The sequence below is a fragment of the Rousettus aegyptiacus genome, unplaced genomic scaffold, assembly GCF_014176215.1.
Source record: "Rousettus aegyptiacus isolate mRouAeg1 unplaced genomic scaffold, mRouAeg1.p scaffold_m13_p_2, whole genome shotgun sequence".
NCBI lineage: Eukaryota > Metazoa > Chordata > Mammalia > Chiroptera > Pteropodidae > Rousettus > Rousettus aegyptiacus.
Window position 1 is genome coordinate 60,546,457 of NW_023416295.1, and position 17,712 is coordinate 60,564,168.

At 32.2% G+C, this 17,712-nt stretch overlaps 1 protein-coding gene across 8 annotated transcripts in view; it reads right to left on the reverse strand.

Annotated features, from left to right (window-relative positions):
• GALNT13 (polypeptide N-acetylgalactosaminyltransferase 13) overlaps positions 1-17,712 on the reverse strand; it is a 431,627-nt gene that overhangs the window by 39,629 nt on the left and 374,286 nt on the right. For all 8 annotated transcript variants that reach the window (XM_036237890.1, XM_036237891.1, XM_036237892.1 and 5 more), the window contains 2 exons: positions 14,338-14,477; positions 2,414-2,512 (listed from right to left, as the gene is read on the reverse strand). In XM_036237890.1, the coding sequence (XP_036093783.1) occupies positions 2,414-2,512; positions 14,338-14,477 (239 nt within the window). The remainder of the gene's footprint in view (positions 1-2,413; positions 2,513-14,337; positions 14,478-17,712) is intronic.

The window sequence follows — 17,712 nt, forward strand, 5'->3', positions numbered from 1 at the left end:
AAACAAAAAGGGCCCCAGTAAACATTCTTGTACATGTATTTGTAGACATGAATAAGTATTTATGTAGATGGGAAAAATATTGGTTTTAATTTCTTCCTTGTCATTAATGTAGAGACAAAGTATATGTAGGTATAGGTTTTTTATTCTTTTTTCACTTTATTTATGAATCCCTGATGTTGGTGTCTTTGAAAATAATGGCCTTCGTTGGCAAAGTATACACAGTACTAAGATATAAATCCATTATTCTGACCATGAATTCCTTACTCTATTTACCCGACTATTGTTTATTAGGTGCCTATCATGGCCCAACCTCACTTCCAAGTGTTGGGGTGAAGAGAGGAGTAAGATATAGTCCCTGCCAATAAGTTGACAGTACAATGGAATAGCATATTTCTGGGTATTTGAAAACTTGTAAATGAACAATGTGATTTTTAACATTAATGATTGAGGTATTTCATGTCATTTAGACAAATACAGGCACATGACAGGTTATCAGTCTTAACACTAACAATGGCAACTTAATGAATCCTTAAGGATAATTCATTTGACGTATCTTCCTCCCTCCTTTTGATCGGCATTAGAATCAGAGTGATTTCATAATAATGCTTCTCTTTTTTTAATTTTATAGGTCATTATGGTGCAGACGATTAATTGACTTTTTTTTTTTTTTTTACAAGCTGTTGAAACACATTCTAAATGTCCGCTCAATATCCATGGTAAATAAACTGTGAGGAGGAGGCACATGTGAGTACGAGGCGAAATGTTTAGTGCTTATGTGCCTGAGGCTAGAAATATTTCTAGCCAAAGAGACATACACAGAGGTATGCTGAACATCTAGTAAATCTCTTGTTTTTCCTAATAAAGGGACAGACATGTTTATTGCATCTCTTCTCTAGCTCCCCTCTTCCCACCTTGAATGTGGACATGATATCTGGAGTTTCAGCAGCTCACTTGTGATCAGCTGATGATAAAAGTTAACTTTCAGAACTAAAGAATGGAAAGATAGAAAGTTTTTAGTTCCTTGATGAAATCACTGAAGACATAAACAAAAATCAACATCTGAGTACCTTTAAATTTCTTACTATGTAAAAAAAAAAATTAAAACATACACATTTAGTCCCCCAACAGGCTGTTTGCTATTTTCAGCTGAATTTATTGGGGCTCCATTGGTTTCCGGTAGTATAGCTCTCTCACATTCATTGTGAATATAATCAGCTGGTCCATTTTTGAATGCTCTGTCATTGTTCTGCCTATATTACTTTTATAATCTTTCATAAGGTCGTTTTTCATGCTGCAATTTAGAAAGTTTGAATTAAATATTTTTTTGCTTAAATTGAAATTTTAGAACACTAGTTATGATTTTAATAATTTTTAATAATTTAATAAGTTAAGGAAGAATCTTGCTTTTAATATTTTCCATTGAATAACACAGGTGCTATTTGAAGTAAGGTGACAAAACTTAATAAGGCTAATTACTTTTTCTCTACGGATCCTTGACACATTCATGTGCATCACAAATATAACCATAACACTGTGCTACATAGAATAACTTTTATATTCTCAGTTCATTCTAACACACTAGATAAAGAAGTTACTGGTGTGTTTCTCCTTGACTTTTATAGACAACTTGTCTACAGAGGATTAGCTATCTCAAACTCTGCTTTGTAACAAATTTTATGAATTCCAAGTCTACCTCTCAAAGCAGCCATGGCAGCAGGGCTGCTTCACCTGAAGACTCACAGCTAAACAGATTCCATGTGGCCCACTGTACAGAGCTACTTTCAAATACTTAGAAGAGAGTACACGAATCCTTGTAATAGCCTGATACGTCTCTGATAATTAGACCGTCACACACAAAAAAGCTTCTCTAGATCTAGAGTCAGCCATCAATCTTGTTTAAATACAACATTTTTACCTGGTCCAAAGGGCATCTTCAGATAGCCAAAGCAAAATGTAACATATGTACTTATCCATGTACTTTAAAACCTTATTGAACCTCAAAAACTCTTAGAAAACATTCTATACATAAACATTTATGAAGAACATTTAGAGTAATCACCATTGGGAAAACATCATAGTTGTTGGATTGTTTTATATTATTCAGTTAGTAATGATAAAACATAGTCCTCATTTGCTCATTCATGATAAAAGGAGATAGATCTAAAGCATTTGGCTAGTCTCATTAACTATAGGTGGTTCACTGAAAGTGTTGTCCTTTTTTAATTAAATTATGTAGTGCTTTTTAAAGAAACAGGATAATAAAATAGCTAATGAGTTGTTTATTTGAATTTCAATTAATTTGTTAAACTAAGACTTTATTGTTATTGGCATGTTGGCCATAGTCTAACTTGACAGTTTTTATAATATATCTCTTCCCTTCCAAATATGAAGCTGATAAAAATAGAGAGTTTACCTGATTTCCTCCCATACCATGGCAGTTGAATATGCCCACTTTTTCATTTTCCTTGCGGCCCATGTTGTCTAAACATTGATTGGTTTCAACATTTCTTATCTAAAAGAAATACACAAAAACATAAGTCAGATAGTAATATAAATAAAAAAATCTTTGATATTATCAAATTGCATAAGGGTTGGAAGCGCCCAGCAAAGTGGTCGAACCCTGCTTCAGTGGGCTGAGATTTAGAGCAGGATTTTTCTCTAAGAAAAATATATTGCTTTAAATATTCATTTTTCTTTTTCCATACCCACTCTTAGATCTGTATAAGTTTCTAGACTCCTATCAAAGTAAATTTGAACAGCACTGGCATTGTCATTAGCATCTAATTAAGAAGCACTCCTTATTTACAGCATAATATTAGAGAAAAAGGCAATATTTACATATTACAAATTAGGAATTCTTAAAATCCTTTTAAAATTAGGACAGTTTCTAAATTTCACTCAAATAACCATAACTTATTATTGAACTTCCTATAGTACTATATGCAAAACAAGACAAAACAAAACCAGAAGCAAATTGGTTAAATATTCAAATTTATGTTTTATAGATTGTTTCATTACTAGATGTTCCACTCTTTATATTAATAAAGATTAATTACATTCTTTATTTCTGTAACTAAAACATTCATGCATCTTTTTTCATTCCTAAAGCCAAACTTCATGGAAAGCAGTTGAATCTAAAAAAGCCTAGTACAAGGCTAAGTGATAATTTCACATTACAAATTCCTTAAGAGCAAGATTAAATTGCCAACTGCAAACATAAGATTCTTAGTTTACACTCAAACACTGCATTAGTTCTGTAATTAACATAAATTAATACATATTTAAGCCAAATATAATTACAAAAGCCATTCACTAAGGTTAAAAACACTAAAGTTACTAAATCATGTACAGATAGATGAATGCGAAAAAAGAAGAAAAATCTTTTTAATAGGTGGAATGTTTTCAACTTTTTCCTTAGTTTCAACCCCAATTATGCATTTATTATACATGTCCTCTCTTCCAAAAAGTTCTTATCTCTGACTCTTACTAGGACATGCATATTTTACTGTTCACTCTTACATTACTTGGATATATCTATTTAGTTATTTATCCTTTAGGTACATGTTGATTCATATTGGCAAATGAATAAGGTTAAAAACTTCTACAGAATATGAATTAAGCTTATATAATTCATTTTTCTTTTCTCTCTCTCTCTCTCTTTTTTTTTTCTCGGTATGAAGAAGAAACCCATGGTCAACTAATAGTTCCTGGAATTGGAGAAAATGGTATGATTTGCATTAAGGCTCCAGTTGGCAACTGATAACAGTGGGGATTGGAATTCAGGCTTCATAAGGGTTGGAAGCACCCAGCAAAGTGGTCAAACCCTGCTTCAGTGGGCTGAGATTTAGAGCAGGATTATAGATGCTTTCAAATAAGCAGCAACCTATGAGAAATGACAGAACACCATGAATATTAGGGGGAAGAGATATAAGCTTCAAGAAACAATATCTTGTCCAAGTCCCATACTGGTGGGTTTAGGGCTGAAATGTACTCTCTCTTTGATTTAGGTTATTCAAGCACAGGAAGAGACTGAGTCAATAGACTAATGCTAAACATTTTTCAAAATCTGTAGCCGGACAAGATGGAGGAAGTTAACAATTGGCAGTTTGATATACCTATGTTTCACACAGTTTGATAAATATATAACATATAAATTAAATCACTGTTAATTCCTTATATCAGACTTTCCTTGCTAACTTTTCAAAAAAGGCAGACTTCTTGAAAAACAATAATATTCTTTATTATAATTATTTATCATCCTTAAAAAGCATAGACTAGTGTAATACTGTAATTCTTAGAGGAATAAATACCTCACTGAAGTGAACAAAGTAAACATAGTGCATACCATCATGGAGCTTATGTTTTAGAAGAAAAGAGTGAAATATGGCATTTGTAATATAGGCAGAAGATCAAGAAGTCCTATAAAGAAATATAAAGCACAGTAAGGGTAGAGAAGTTGATGGTGGGGGTACTATTTTAGGTAGGGGCCCAAGAAAGTCCATTCTGAGAAAATGATACTTGAAAAGATGACTTATTAAGGGTGAGAGCATCCAAACTTCCATCTATGGAAGAGCACTCCAGGCAGAGGAACAGCAAAAGGATGTCCCTGTAGCTGAAAAAAACTAATGGAATAATGGGCAAACGATATGACCAGTATACAGTGAGTGAGCAAGGAGCAGATTAGAGGGGTATTCAAGACTAAATAATGTAAGGAATCATAAGTTTTTCAGCATGAAGGTGACACATTAATAGCTTTTTCTAGCTGCTATATAGAAAACAGATTAGATGGAGGCAAAAGTGGAAGCAGAGAAATAAGTAAAGGGACTACTAAAGTCATGACAGCAAGAGATAATGGTTACTTGAAATGGGAAGATAATGAAAGTGGATAGGTCAAATTTGGCATGGTTTTAAAGACAGAACCAAGTAGGACTTGCGATTGAATTGAATATAAGTTATAAGAAAAAGAAAGACATCAAGAAACATTCCGAGGTTTTGGCCTGAGCAAATGAGTGAAAGATGCTTGAATTTACTGGGAACAATATTTTGAGTTTTTATATATGTTACTAAAATATATCTGTGGCCTTTACATTTGAAAATCAATTTGAATCTAAAATCTTTGGTTTATAATATGTTTCCTTGAGTACCTTTAAAATGTTATTCTATTTACTGTCAGCATAAATAGATGCTTTTGCAAAGTCTGATGATAATCTGGTTTCCTTTTCCTTATTCTTACAAATGTCTACTTGTCAGAAAGGCGAACTGATTTTTTTTCTTTTCTTTAAAGTTCAATAGATTTACCATGATATCTTAATGTTGTTTATTCTGGACCACTCCTCCAAGTATGTGCTGTTCCTTTTCAACAAATAGTTTCAATTTTATTTTCAGGAAGTTTTCCTTGAATTTTAGTTATTAATGTTAATTTTATTTTGTTGCTTCAATTTTTCTCATTAGGGTATTCTATTATTTTGTATTTTGTTGCTTATCTTCTATATGCATCACTTTCTATTGAACAGTTTTATCTTTTATTTCTTTCTTATTTAAAAAAAATCCTCTTCTCCTCTCTAAAATTCTAATGGAATATTCTCCTGCAATTAACATGTATTCTTCAAAATTGGCCTTCATTTCTAACCTGTTTTATTCTTTAATTTTAAATTCTTTCCTGCATTTCAAGACCTCATTTCAGAAGTTTTTCTGATTATTTTGAAAACATAAGAAATTTATTAAAATTTGAAGGCAAAAACATAATTTTAAGATGTAGAATCTATGCCAGGCATTAAAGAGTATGGATGAATGCTTTCTTGAAATTCAAAATCTAATCCAAGGGTGTTACTTTCAGAATGTTTTAATAAGTTGAGTTTACTTTTAGTTGTCTTGGATAAAATAGTCGTTATTTCTTTTTTGAGGATTTTCTAAATTTGGTTTGTAGTGTTTTTTTTTCTATATTTTATCATTTCTTTTAGCTTATTTTAAAATAAGAGGTTACACTTTTCCTTTATCTTTTGAACGTAAAATTTGCTGTGCTTGTCTTGTTTGTTGATGTATTATTCTACTTTTTGTTGTCTTTATTCTTATTGTATTAATATTTTTCCTTTATTTTTTATGTTTATGTTCTTATTTTACTTTATTATCATTATTTTTTTTTTGCATGAAGTTACTTCTGATTTTTTAAGAGAGAAGATTTGATTAGAAAATTCTCTCCTTTCTCCCTCTTTCTCTTTCTCTCTCTCTCCTCTCTCTTCCTTTCTTTCTGGAATCACCTGGCGTCTTTAAATTATTCTGATGCCTGGTTCCCATATCCAGACATTCCTATTTAATTGGTATAGGATATAACCTGTCCATCAGGGATTTTTAAATCTTTCCAGGTGATTTTAATATGCAGCAAAATTTGGCAATTACCATTCTGGAGGAGGGTATATAGTATCTTGATGTTAAATGGTGGCACTGCAATTACTTTTCCTTTTTAGCCCTTTTCCCATATAGGGGAAAAAAAGAGCAGCTTGCATAGGAATGCTACATTTTCTAGGATTTGACATTTTCAGTGATCGAACTACTAAAAACAGAATGATGTCATTTATTTCCAAAGACTATCAGTATACTTGAGTGAGGTAAAAATAATAATAAAAATAAGAGATTTCACAGCAAACTTTTGGGGGTAAGGTTAGGACTGTAATCCATGGGAAAGAGTTAAGTAATTTTGTTTCAGTGGTTTGCATCTGGGCTGCCCAACAGACTCACTTGGAAAGCTTTTAGGATATTCTGATTTGCCTCACCCTCATAGATTCTGATCCAAATGGTCCAGAGAAGGACCAAGATGTAGTTTAAAGCTCCCCAGATGATTTGAATGTATAATTAGCATTGAAACCCCTATATCAAGAGAACACAATGGAATGCTTGTGAGCTAAAAACCTATGTGTTTTGTGAATCATTTTTGAAAACTCTGAGTACTGATGGAAAACAAAGAAGGTTTTTGTGGCAACACTGATTCCTTCATTACTCAGCAGGGATGTTTAAGGGCATATGTTTCCAGCTGTTCCTGACAGAAAATGTTTACACAGGAGACCATTTCTAATTTCACAAGTCTAAATTTCCAGTTCCTGTACTTTTTTTTAAGAACTGAAAAAAACTGTCCTCTATATTTTGAGATCTCCTGGCTCTGTTCTTCTTGTCTATTTTTATCTGGACCTTCAATTTCCTTTGTCTTCATTGCCCCTGCCTCCTCAGTTTGGGCTTTATTCCTTGAAGTTTCTCCTAAGAAGAAGCTTCAGCTAGTGAGTTTCAAGAATTCATAGGTCATAGAGTGTTCAGACCCTTCAGACATTACAAAGGAAACTTTTCACTGACTTTCAAATTGGAATTATGAAACACCTCACCCAGTTTTAACTACTATTATCATATATTCATGAAATTCATAGCTCATATCTTAGGATTTGTTAGAATACCTTGCCACTTAATTTTGCTGACATTGTCCATCAATTTTTTTAATTAAAAATATTATTTTTAAAAATTTTCGATATTACTATCCTGGATATCCTGGAGAGCTCTGTTTTCAAGGGAGAATTCAAAGGCATTCAAATGCTATGTCACTGCTGCCACAATTTTTTTCAGAATTTCAGAATGCACTTATTTTGGGGACTGTATGAAAAGAAGCCTGTTATATATTTAACATGTTCTAACTTTTCTATAAATAGTTTAGTAGTTTCCGAACATGTAATATCACTTGCCCTTTAGGATATAGAAAGAGTATACAACATAGGAACTCAAGTCAAGTCTGGTGAGGCTGGCTGATCCGGGAGAATAGGAATACACAGAAGTCAGTGGTTTAGGACAGCTGTCAGAATGAGACAGGGGAGACAACCACCACCACCACCGCAATAATAAGTAGCAATTATTGTAACAGCTAAATTGCATGAGCACATGAGTACATAAATAGCATTTATGTGTTATAGCTAAATTAATATTTATAACCAACCTACTACCCATATTTCATAAATGAAAATATTAAGATGCAGTAAAATTAAATAATTTATCCAAATAAGGAATTGGAAGATATAATTGAAGTTATTATAATGAGTTTGGAAATAGCCCAGTCTTGAATCCAGGCAGGCAGAAGTATTCATCAGAAGAGAAGCCTGGAAAGAGCAAAGGAGGGTCAAGATCTAGGTGACCAGAGGTAACAGTAACAGCAGGTCATCCAGACATTGGTGAAAGCACATGGAACAAGCCATATGAAAGCAGGCTAGAGACCAAGCTAAGAAGACTAGAAGTAAAGTTTTCTTCATGCTGAATGCCACACTGTTCAGCTGAAGTTACATAAATAATTTCTGGCTTTGGCCAGGATGACATTAGATACAAACAGGAAGGGGCACAGAGTATCGGGGAACAGAGGTATTAATAGTCATCTTTAAAAAATAGGGGGGGGGGGACACATCATTTGGATAGAGATGATATCTGAAATGTTTATATCACTAGACCTATGATAGCCAAATTAAAAAAAAAATTCATGCACACCTGGAAAGCAGGTTGGTATACATCAGATTGCTCGCAAATCAGTGAGCCCAACACAATGGGAATTCGTATTACTTATTATTACAGAACAATGAGAATCTGCTACATATTCTTCAAAATGTAAAAATGATCATTAATGTGTACTGACAATCTTCAACAAGTAATCTTAATGCAAATTACAAGATATTGGCACACAGGAAAGGTCAAACTATGCATCTCATCTTTTGTAATACAAAGGACGATCAGATTTAGGATTATCTTGTGTGATTTTCTAATCAGAACTTTTCTAAGAACACTTGGGACATCAATCAAACATATACTACCAAAAATTATTGTTTAAGCAAAGCGAAATTTCAGGAAAGACCTTGGTCTTGTCAGTGGTACTATATTACCTAATGATACAATTGCTCATTGATGGCATTAAGAAAAATCTAGGCAAACAAATGCTAAAGAAATTTATTCATTAGAAGATCCTTATAGAGTCTGTTCTATGACTTGTATCAACATAAATATAGCACACATGGTAATTCTGAGATCTAGAATGTTCCTTTAACTCATTCTTTATGTTGTGGTATAGTTTTGAATATGTGCTATAGAGCCAACATAGCTTTAACTTTAATTATTGTCCACCTTGAGATTTCTTTGTTAACATATAATATTTTATTGTTTGTAAACGTTTTTTTAATGGTATAAACTTGAGAGTATTTCTCCCTCTTGTGTTTTAATGCTTGAAATCAGTAAGCTCTTTTCTAAATGTTTCTGCTCATCAGCAGCATGTTTTTGGTAATGTTCTTAAAACTTAAAGTTATGTTCATTAGCTTGTGCTCCCTCTGCTGGATTGTAATAGCAAACAACAATGGGAACTCTAGTTCTTAAAAGAGGCGTATACTCCCTCCCACTGCACACACCTTTACATTTGAAAACTAATATGTAAGATCCATTCTAAAGATGTCTAAACTTAAACTTAAACTAGCTTTCTTTTTGCTTTAATTACAACAATACTTGCGTATCCTTCAATTGCACATTATATGACTCATATTTTACATATGTCAACCTCATTTAGTTTCTCTTAACTTTGTAAAGAGACACATTCACAGTAAATTCCATAGTTAAATGTTAATATTTCTATAATTATCATAGTGAATATACATTTTAGCATATTTTCTCTTTACCAAATTGCAAATAAATCAGAGGGATGAGTACGAAATATACATGCTTGAATCCAAGCTGAGTTTGATTTAAAATGCCCTGATTAATGACTATGAGATTTAAAAATTCTATGTGATATCTTAATTTTTTCCACAAAGAAAGAAAATAACATTTAAAAATGAACAATTTTATTTATTTTTGTGGATAACAAAAACAACAATGAGAATTAATTCTAATCTGATTATCGGCAATATGAAGTAAAAATATTTTTCAGGTAATAAACTCACTCATTTTGTTCACAAGTGGGTCAACCAGCCCACGTTCTTTAAGATTAACATCTGATGAAGAGTAACATATTCTGCCTATACATATGTGTACTCAGTTACCCTGGGATTAAAATTAACTACTGGGCACCAAAAAGTTTTAGAAATATAACCACAGGCAGAGAGAATTGTCCCCATTTGTGTAAGTCATCGAAAATGAGGATTTCTTACTGGTTATCCTATTAAGGGGTCAAGAAAACTGTGAATCTATAAATAGATCGATCTCCTGATTACCAGCTGAGAGGGTAAAACTCTAAGCATTTTAGCTTCTGCATTGGCAGTAACTGATTATACCCTTAATCCCTACAGCCTAGCAGCTTCATAGATGTCTATTTTTAGTGACTTAAATTTGCTCTTTAACAATATTTAAGGACACAATACCAATATGTGCTGACACTTTAATTATTATGGTTAAAGGATACAAGAGAAAAAAGAAGTGCTGAGGTCATAGACTAATGTCTAAATATCTTCAAAGCAACACACAACTGCAAATTTTAAGCCCCAGGAGTTAAGTCACTTGGTTCCAGAAATCCTCTTCCTCCTCTTCCTCTCCAATATACCTTTGCTCTACATAGCTCATAATACATTTCTTCCCCCAAAATGCTGACTTGTCATAGGCCAAATATTTGGGGTGAGGGATTATTGCTTTAGAATGCCATTTTTCAAACTAAACCTTGAATTAGCCTTTATATTACAAGATCAGAACCTGGTATGTTAAATCTATGTAAACTGAAGGGCTAGTTAAGAGAAAATTTAATGCTACTAAGAGCTTGACTTCCTTATTCCATTATGATCTGCTTACTGAGTCTAAAAGGCACATGCTTCATTAAGCTACTTAAAGGTTTTAGTTCAAAGCAATTCCACAGCTTTTAATTTCCCATTGGAAATTGCATGAAATTCATGGGCTGGGTAAAGTAATATTTCAATTATCTGAGCAAAATGAGAAAATAGGAAATTAAGATATAACCATCTGACATCAATAACTCTACTGATGACTATTTTGGTGACAAAATATGATAAAGAGAAACTTAATATCATATTTACCTATATCATACCTTATCTTCCAATATAGCTAGGAAAGTTAAAAAGAAAAATTGACAAGAAATTGTTTATACTTACCAATCTACTACAGTATTAACTACAAGCATTTGAAAAACTTTAAAACTTGTAAATTGTTAAGTCTTAACAATTTCATTAGAAATTAAGTGTGGAGAACATACACTACAAAGAAATAATTTTGTTGTCTTGATAAGTAGCTTGGACAACTGATACCACTGTGATATTTGATAAATAGTATCTTTGTATAGAAGACAAATTAGCAGAAAGAAAAAGCTTTAAGTAAATAACTGTTGTCCATTAAGAGTTTATCCCAAATTCATTATCAACATATCTATCTTAAATTATGTATACATGACTATGCAAAATTGAATCAGGAAGTAGTGCTTGGTGAATTTGTCCTTTTGTTTCCATAGAAACAGTTGCTGGATTGCTTCTCTTTAAGTCTGGCTTTAAAGTGGAAAACTACAGTACATTAATCTTGCAGAAAGTTAAAAATATATCAGATTTTTTATTTTGTTTGGTTTTCAAAATGGGAGTTTATAACATGTCTATATAGCTCAGGTAGGGCGCCTTTTATTTCTACTAAGTTTCTTGATTCTTTCTTGCTATCTCCCTACTTACCTTTTTAGTAGAATGACTAAAGAAAGAAGATCTTTCTTTATTTGACTTTGCACCCTTAGCACACAACAGGTTCCAGTTCAAACTCTTGTTTAATATAAACATTTTGAATGAATAAAATATAATAATATAATCTATTTTCTTCTCTTAGTTGTAAGAAAAAGTGAACTTTACTGTTAGACTAAATTCATGTATTTTAATCCTGACTTCAATAGTTAGCTAGGTCTATGACCCTTAGATCAAGGACATAAACTTTCTGTATGTCAGTTTTCATATTATATGGGAGGTAATAACGAAACCCAAAGTCAATGAATTGTGACTTTTAAATGATACAGTTGTTATAAAGCATCTAGAATAATGTGTGACATAGTAAGAAATCAATAAATAGTAGCTATAATAATTATAATAACTACACTTCTTTCCAGGCATAGTACTAGATGCTCTGTATCATCAATCATCTCTAGAGGCCTGTTATGATTATCTGCATGCTACTGACACGAACTAGAGAGGATACCTAGTGCCATTCAAGTTGTAAACTGTGAGTGACATCAGGATTTAAACCCTCCTCTGCTTGACTCCAAGGTCTGGAGTTTTATCAATACAATATACTGCCTTTTCTGGATACGTTTCAAAAACTTGGAAAGGCACGATCTCTCTCTTTAAAAGCTTTTCAAACTATTTCTATAAATTAAAATAGGACCACCTAATCCATTAGATAGCTAATTCAAAATCAGTAGGTAGCACAAAGAAATGTGCCCAGAGTATACTTTATTTTTAGTTTTTTTAGGAAATCAATTAATTAAGTTTCCTTGATGTAGAACCAGAAAGAATAAAATTAGATTTTTAACATGGAAGTAAACATCTAGGTTCTATCTTAGAGCTCCGAGTTTTTCTCAGGTCTCACTTGAGTGGCCTCAGAGAATTTCCAATAAGTTCTCTTTACTCATATCTGTCTTGTTACTGGCCCTGGTCATATTTCCTTTTAGAAAAAGTAATCAATGCTTACTCATCAGCTAAGTCCATTGACTACAATGGAAGAAATTCTCTACTACAAAAATAAAAATTTCCTTTTACTAAGGATATAATCAGATTCACGATTGCTCAAACTTTTCAGTAAAGAAATAAGAATATTGGATATTTTATTGAGGATCTTCAGTAGGACTAGGTCATAATAATGAGCATGCAAAAAGTGCTTGCATTTAAAAAGCACCTTCATATATTTTGTTTGAATATAAATCTCTATTACATTGGTGTTAACGCGGTATATTACATATTGAAGACAATGTTAACAACAATCCCTTCCCCAACTCCCACCATAAAAACAAAATACATAAATAAAACCCTGAGGCTTAGAACTAGAAAATGACTAAAGTCTGGCCCAGAACGTGGTAAATTCAGTAATTATTGCACATGAAACTTTGTACTACGCTATTCAAATTAAGGTTCAATATATGTACACTGAAAAATTCTTTAGAGAGATATTTACATGGCTAACAAAAAAGTGAAGAGTTGACTAATAATGCATCGATATGGCACAAAAAAAACAGCCTTTCAAAACAATTCGGCTAGGGCTCCATTAAGTTTGAGCCTTATTTTCTAGTTAATTATAAGTAAATTATATTTATGGATTAAAATTAAAGAGTGAAGAAAGTACAGATATATTTTGGCAAAAAAAAATAAATAAAGGATTAACTCAAACTCTATAAATTTTCAGATATTCTATTATAATCTACAAAAATAGCAATTTCAACCAAAGAACAAAATTAATAATTTTCCAAATATATTATATTATTGTTTAATTAAATGCTTTAATTAAAACCAATATTAAATTAGTTTTGATCCCCAAACCTAATTTCAATTAAAGTAGAAATTACCAACAAGGAACATTCAATTAATAAAAGGACAAGTCTTATTCTGAAGAATTAAATATATATTATGAATATGTTTGTATAGTTGTCATGAAGCCAACTAGGTATTTCTAAAGATAACATATATTTTGGAAAAGAATAGTTCTCAGTGGGTACACAAAGTCAATGTGATTTTAATAACACTTAGGTATTACCTGCAATTTTTACTCTTACTTCTCATGAATATACAGGGAGTCTTACAGATACTACATGGCTTGTGGATCAAAACAGAAATTAAGAATCCAGCTATCTTCTAATAGGCTAGACATTAAGCAATTTACAAAACTATAAATGATGTTAATCTTCTTATCATTTGATTTTGCTTTGGCAAATATACCTATTTTTCAAAAATATTAATTATATTAACATGTAATAAATTATTACTTGTTTTAGTCAATTAATAGAAGTTTTTAAGGTTCTCAGTTTTGGTTTCAATACCATAAATATTAATAGTTATACCACACATAAGCAAAAGCTCTTTGGGGTTCACAATAAATTTTAAGAGTGTAAGGTCCACAGGACCAAAAAGTTTCAGAGCTACTTGTAAAGAAACAAAAAAATACTATTTGTTCAGTCTTAAACTATCTTTTTACTTTTACAAATCTCAAAGACAAAGATCTTTATGGTCCTTATAACATATGAGAAATCATTAAAAATAGATTTAAATATCCTTGAAACATTTTATTCATAACATTTTATTCATAATATTGAGCTCTTTAGAGATTGCTCCATTTGCAAAATAAATTTATAACTTAACCAAAATAAATAATTCATACCTCACCAAGTGAGTAATAACGTCTTGGGATCTGGGAGTCCGGATAGATGTTTTCAAGGTACCAAGAAAAGGGCTTACACTTCAGATTTTCTCTTAGTGTCTTTCTGACTGACACATCTCCATAATCCACTTTGACAACACCTGGAATTGTTCAGAGAAACATACATCAATTTGTGCTATTTTTGTTTTAGCACTGCTTCACTCTGTTTAATTTGTTATCAGTTTTTTCTCTATAATTATAATTCCATCAAATTCAATTGCATTTGCAGCTGTTACTGCACTGATTTTCTTACTAACATCCAATTAGTACATTTAATAAATATAAAAAAAACCACTGTTTTCCATTGGATATGACTTTTCAAATGCAAATATTTATCACCAAGTACTTGTACTTCTTAGATTGAATAATCAACTAAGTGTAAACTGGTATTAATTTAGCATTTCATAATCAAAACTTAACTGAGCTGTGTAATATTGTAGTTGTTTCTCTTTAGTAAAAACTTTAATAGTTCCAATGTTTTTGTTAATACTCATATTTTCCCTACAGTCATTTATTTACCACTTATAGATTTTATGATAAATTCACTATATAATTATGATCCTCCCAATATACGGCGCTTATACATTCTAACTTTCCCTTCTTTAACTTTTATCCTACCTAGGCTTACCATAGACCTGATTTTTGTTCTTTACTGATTTTTTTTCTGTTTTATTTTATAAGTTAATATAAGCCACCTGAAATCCTTGGATAAGTTAGTAAATAAGCATAAAGAAACTAAAATAAACAAATGAAATATACTCACAGGTGTGTGTTAAAATTGCTTAGATTTACTTCATATTATAGAATATGTGAAATTAAAAAGAATGTTTTCATTGAGGTTCATAAGAGAATGCTTTCTAGTTGAGAAATAAAAACAATAATGTTGCCTACTAATTTTTATATAAAAAAGATATGGTGACATAATTTGTATATTCTTATCAATATTAAAAATGACACGACCGAAATGACTAAATAACTATGATAAGATTTCAATTATTTCTCAGATTATTTTCAAAATAATCTGAGAAATAATCTCTGTTTAACATGACCCAGTATTTAGTACATTCTATCCCAACCACACAGCAAAGCCCATTAATCATTCCATAAAACAAACAATTATTTAGACAACCTAAATGTCTGAAACTAAAGCCATTATTTGGGTCGCTATATTAAAAAGCAGCAACCCTCTTGAAGTCCGTCACCTGCTAGCTCCACCCTCTTTTCATTGTCTCTTTAGGATTTTTGTTTTACAAAATTAATGTCTTAGTATTCTTAGAAAGCATTTTGATGATGTTTACACAGCCAAAACACTTCTTTCTAAGAAAATATTGATTTTTACTCTCACTTCTCATGAATATACAGGAAGTCTTACAGATACTACATGGCTTGTGGATCAAAACAGAAATTAAGAATCCAGCTATCTTCTAATAGGCCAGACATTAAGCAATTTACAAAACTATAAATGGAATTTGTATAAAAAAACAACAACGTCTCTGGCCATTTAAAATAGATAAATATTTGCTTTCAAAATATTTTTATCCAGAACTTCTGATCTGGAGTTTAACCTTCAAAAGAAAAGGCTTGAAAACATTTACAGAATAGATCACTAAAATAATTTCTCTTTGTGTTAAGTGATCTGGCAACTGAAATCATCTAATTGATGATTTTTAATAATGTAAGAGATGCCTCCTTAGTCTCTATACTGGAGGAAAAGAGACCTGGAGGGTCTCAGAGTTGCTTTTCTATCTTTAAGACCAAAACTAACAGATATCCCTTCCCCTCACTGTTCATTGGCCAGGACCAGTCAGATGTTCCTGCCTAAGTGCAGGGGCCTGGGGAATGTGGAGGAGTATATGGAATATTTGGTGAGCATTGTGTCTCTTAACACAATATTTCACTTCTCTGTACAAGGACTGAGGGGCACTTGTACCCCAGTGAGTGTAGCTACAAAATGGTCAGGATTTTGTTGGCCTGTGTCAATGAATGACTGTGAAGTAGAGGCTGAATCTGATTATTCAGATCTGTAACTTAAAATGCCATCTGCCTTGTTTTCCAAACTCTTATCTTCAAGTCTTTCTAGTTTATTCAATTGTTTACCCAAAAATTTTACTTGGATTACTAAGAGGCATATCTTTATTTTCCAACTTGCTCCATCTCCAAGTTTCTCCATTTCAGTAACTAGCACAAATATCCACCCATTTACTCAGAGTAAAAACAAAGAAGTAACTCTTTGTGTCTTACACACAAATATTCAATTTATTAGCAATTTCTGTTGGCTCTTCATTCACAATATACTCCCAGCCCCTTCACCAACCTCTCTGCTACCCTAGCCCTGCTGTCGCTCACCTCTTCCTTAGACTAGCATTACAATATTCCTCTTACTAGTCCCACTGACATCTTACATTCCTCCATCTATCCTTTATTTAATACTGCCTGTTCCCTAGACAATATATTTTAAATATAAATAAAATAATGTCACTCCCCTGCTCCATGGTGCTAGAAATAATTGACAATATCCTAACCATTGCTTAACATCCTTTAGGAACTGACTCTTGGCTATCTCTTTGAATTAGTCATCTATATTCACTTCATCGTAGCCACACTGGCTTTCTTTTTGTTGTGTTATTTTTTTTCTTTGTTTTTCTTCTAATGTGCCAAGGTCATTCACAATTCATGGTTTTGTACTCATCCTCTTTCCTGTCTAGAATTGTATTACACAGGAACTTATATGAACTGTCCTTCATTTGGTACAAGTCTCTGCTCAAACTTTATTTCCTCAGGTTCTCTCTGACTTTCTTATCCTAATTGATCCCTCTATCCCATAATCATGAGTCAGGCTCTATCCCTCTCTATCTTGCTTGGTTGTTCCCCGGGACACTTATTACTACTTGATATTATATTATAAATTAATCTGCTCATTGCCTCCCAACAAAACTTTGGATAAATTATTTAATCTCTTGAAGTCTCAGGTCTCCTATTTTATGAGATGTTGTGAACGTTAAGCGATGTCTGGAAAAGGCATAGTGCAGTACCTGATATATAATAATTGATGAATATATATTGGATATTGTTAATAGATATCTATTGTCTTTACATGCCCAACATCCATTCTGTATATCAGTTTTATCTGGGCAACCATCCCTTCTCCACTTGCAGTTTGTGTGGTTCGGTGACTCCATTTCCCTATCCACATTCCCAGCTCCAAATGGGGCACAGACTAAAGGCATATCACCAGGGAATCTTGTTAAATGCAGATTATGATTTAATTGGTCTTGAGTGAGGCCTGAGAGTCTGCATATCTATCAAGCCCAGGAGATACTGCTGTTGTTCAGGCCA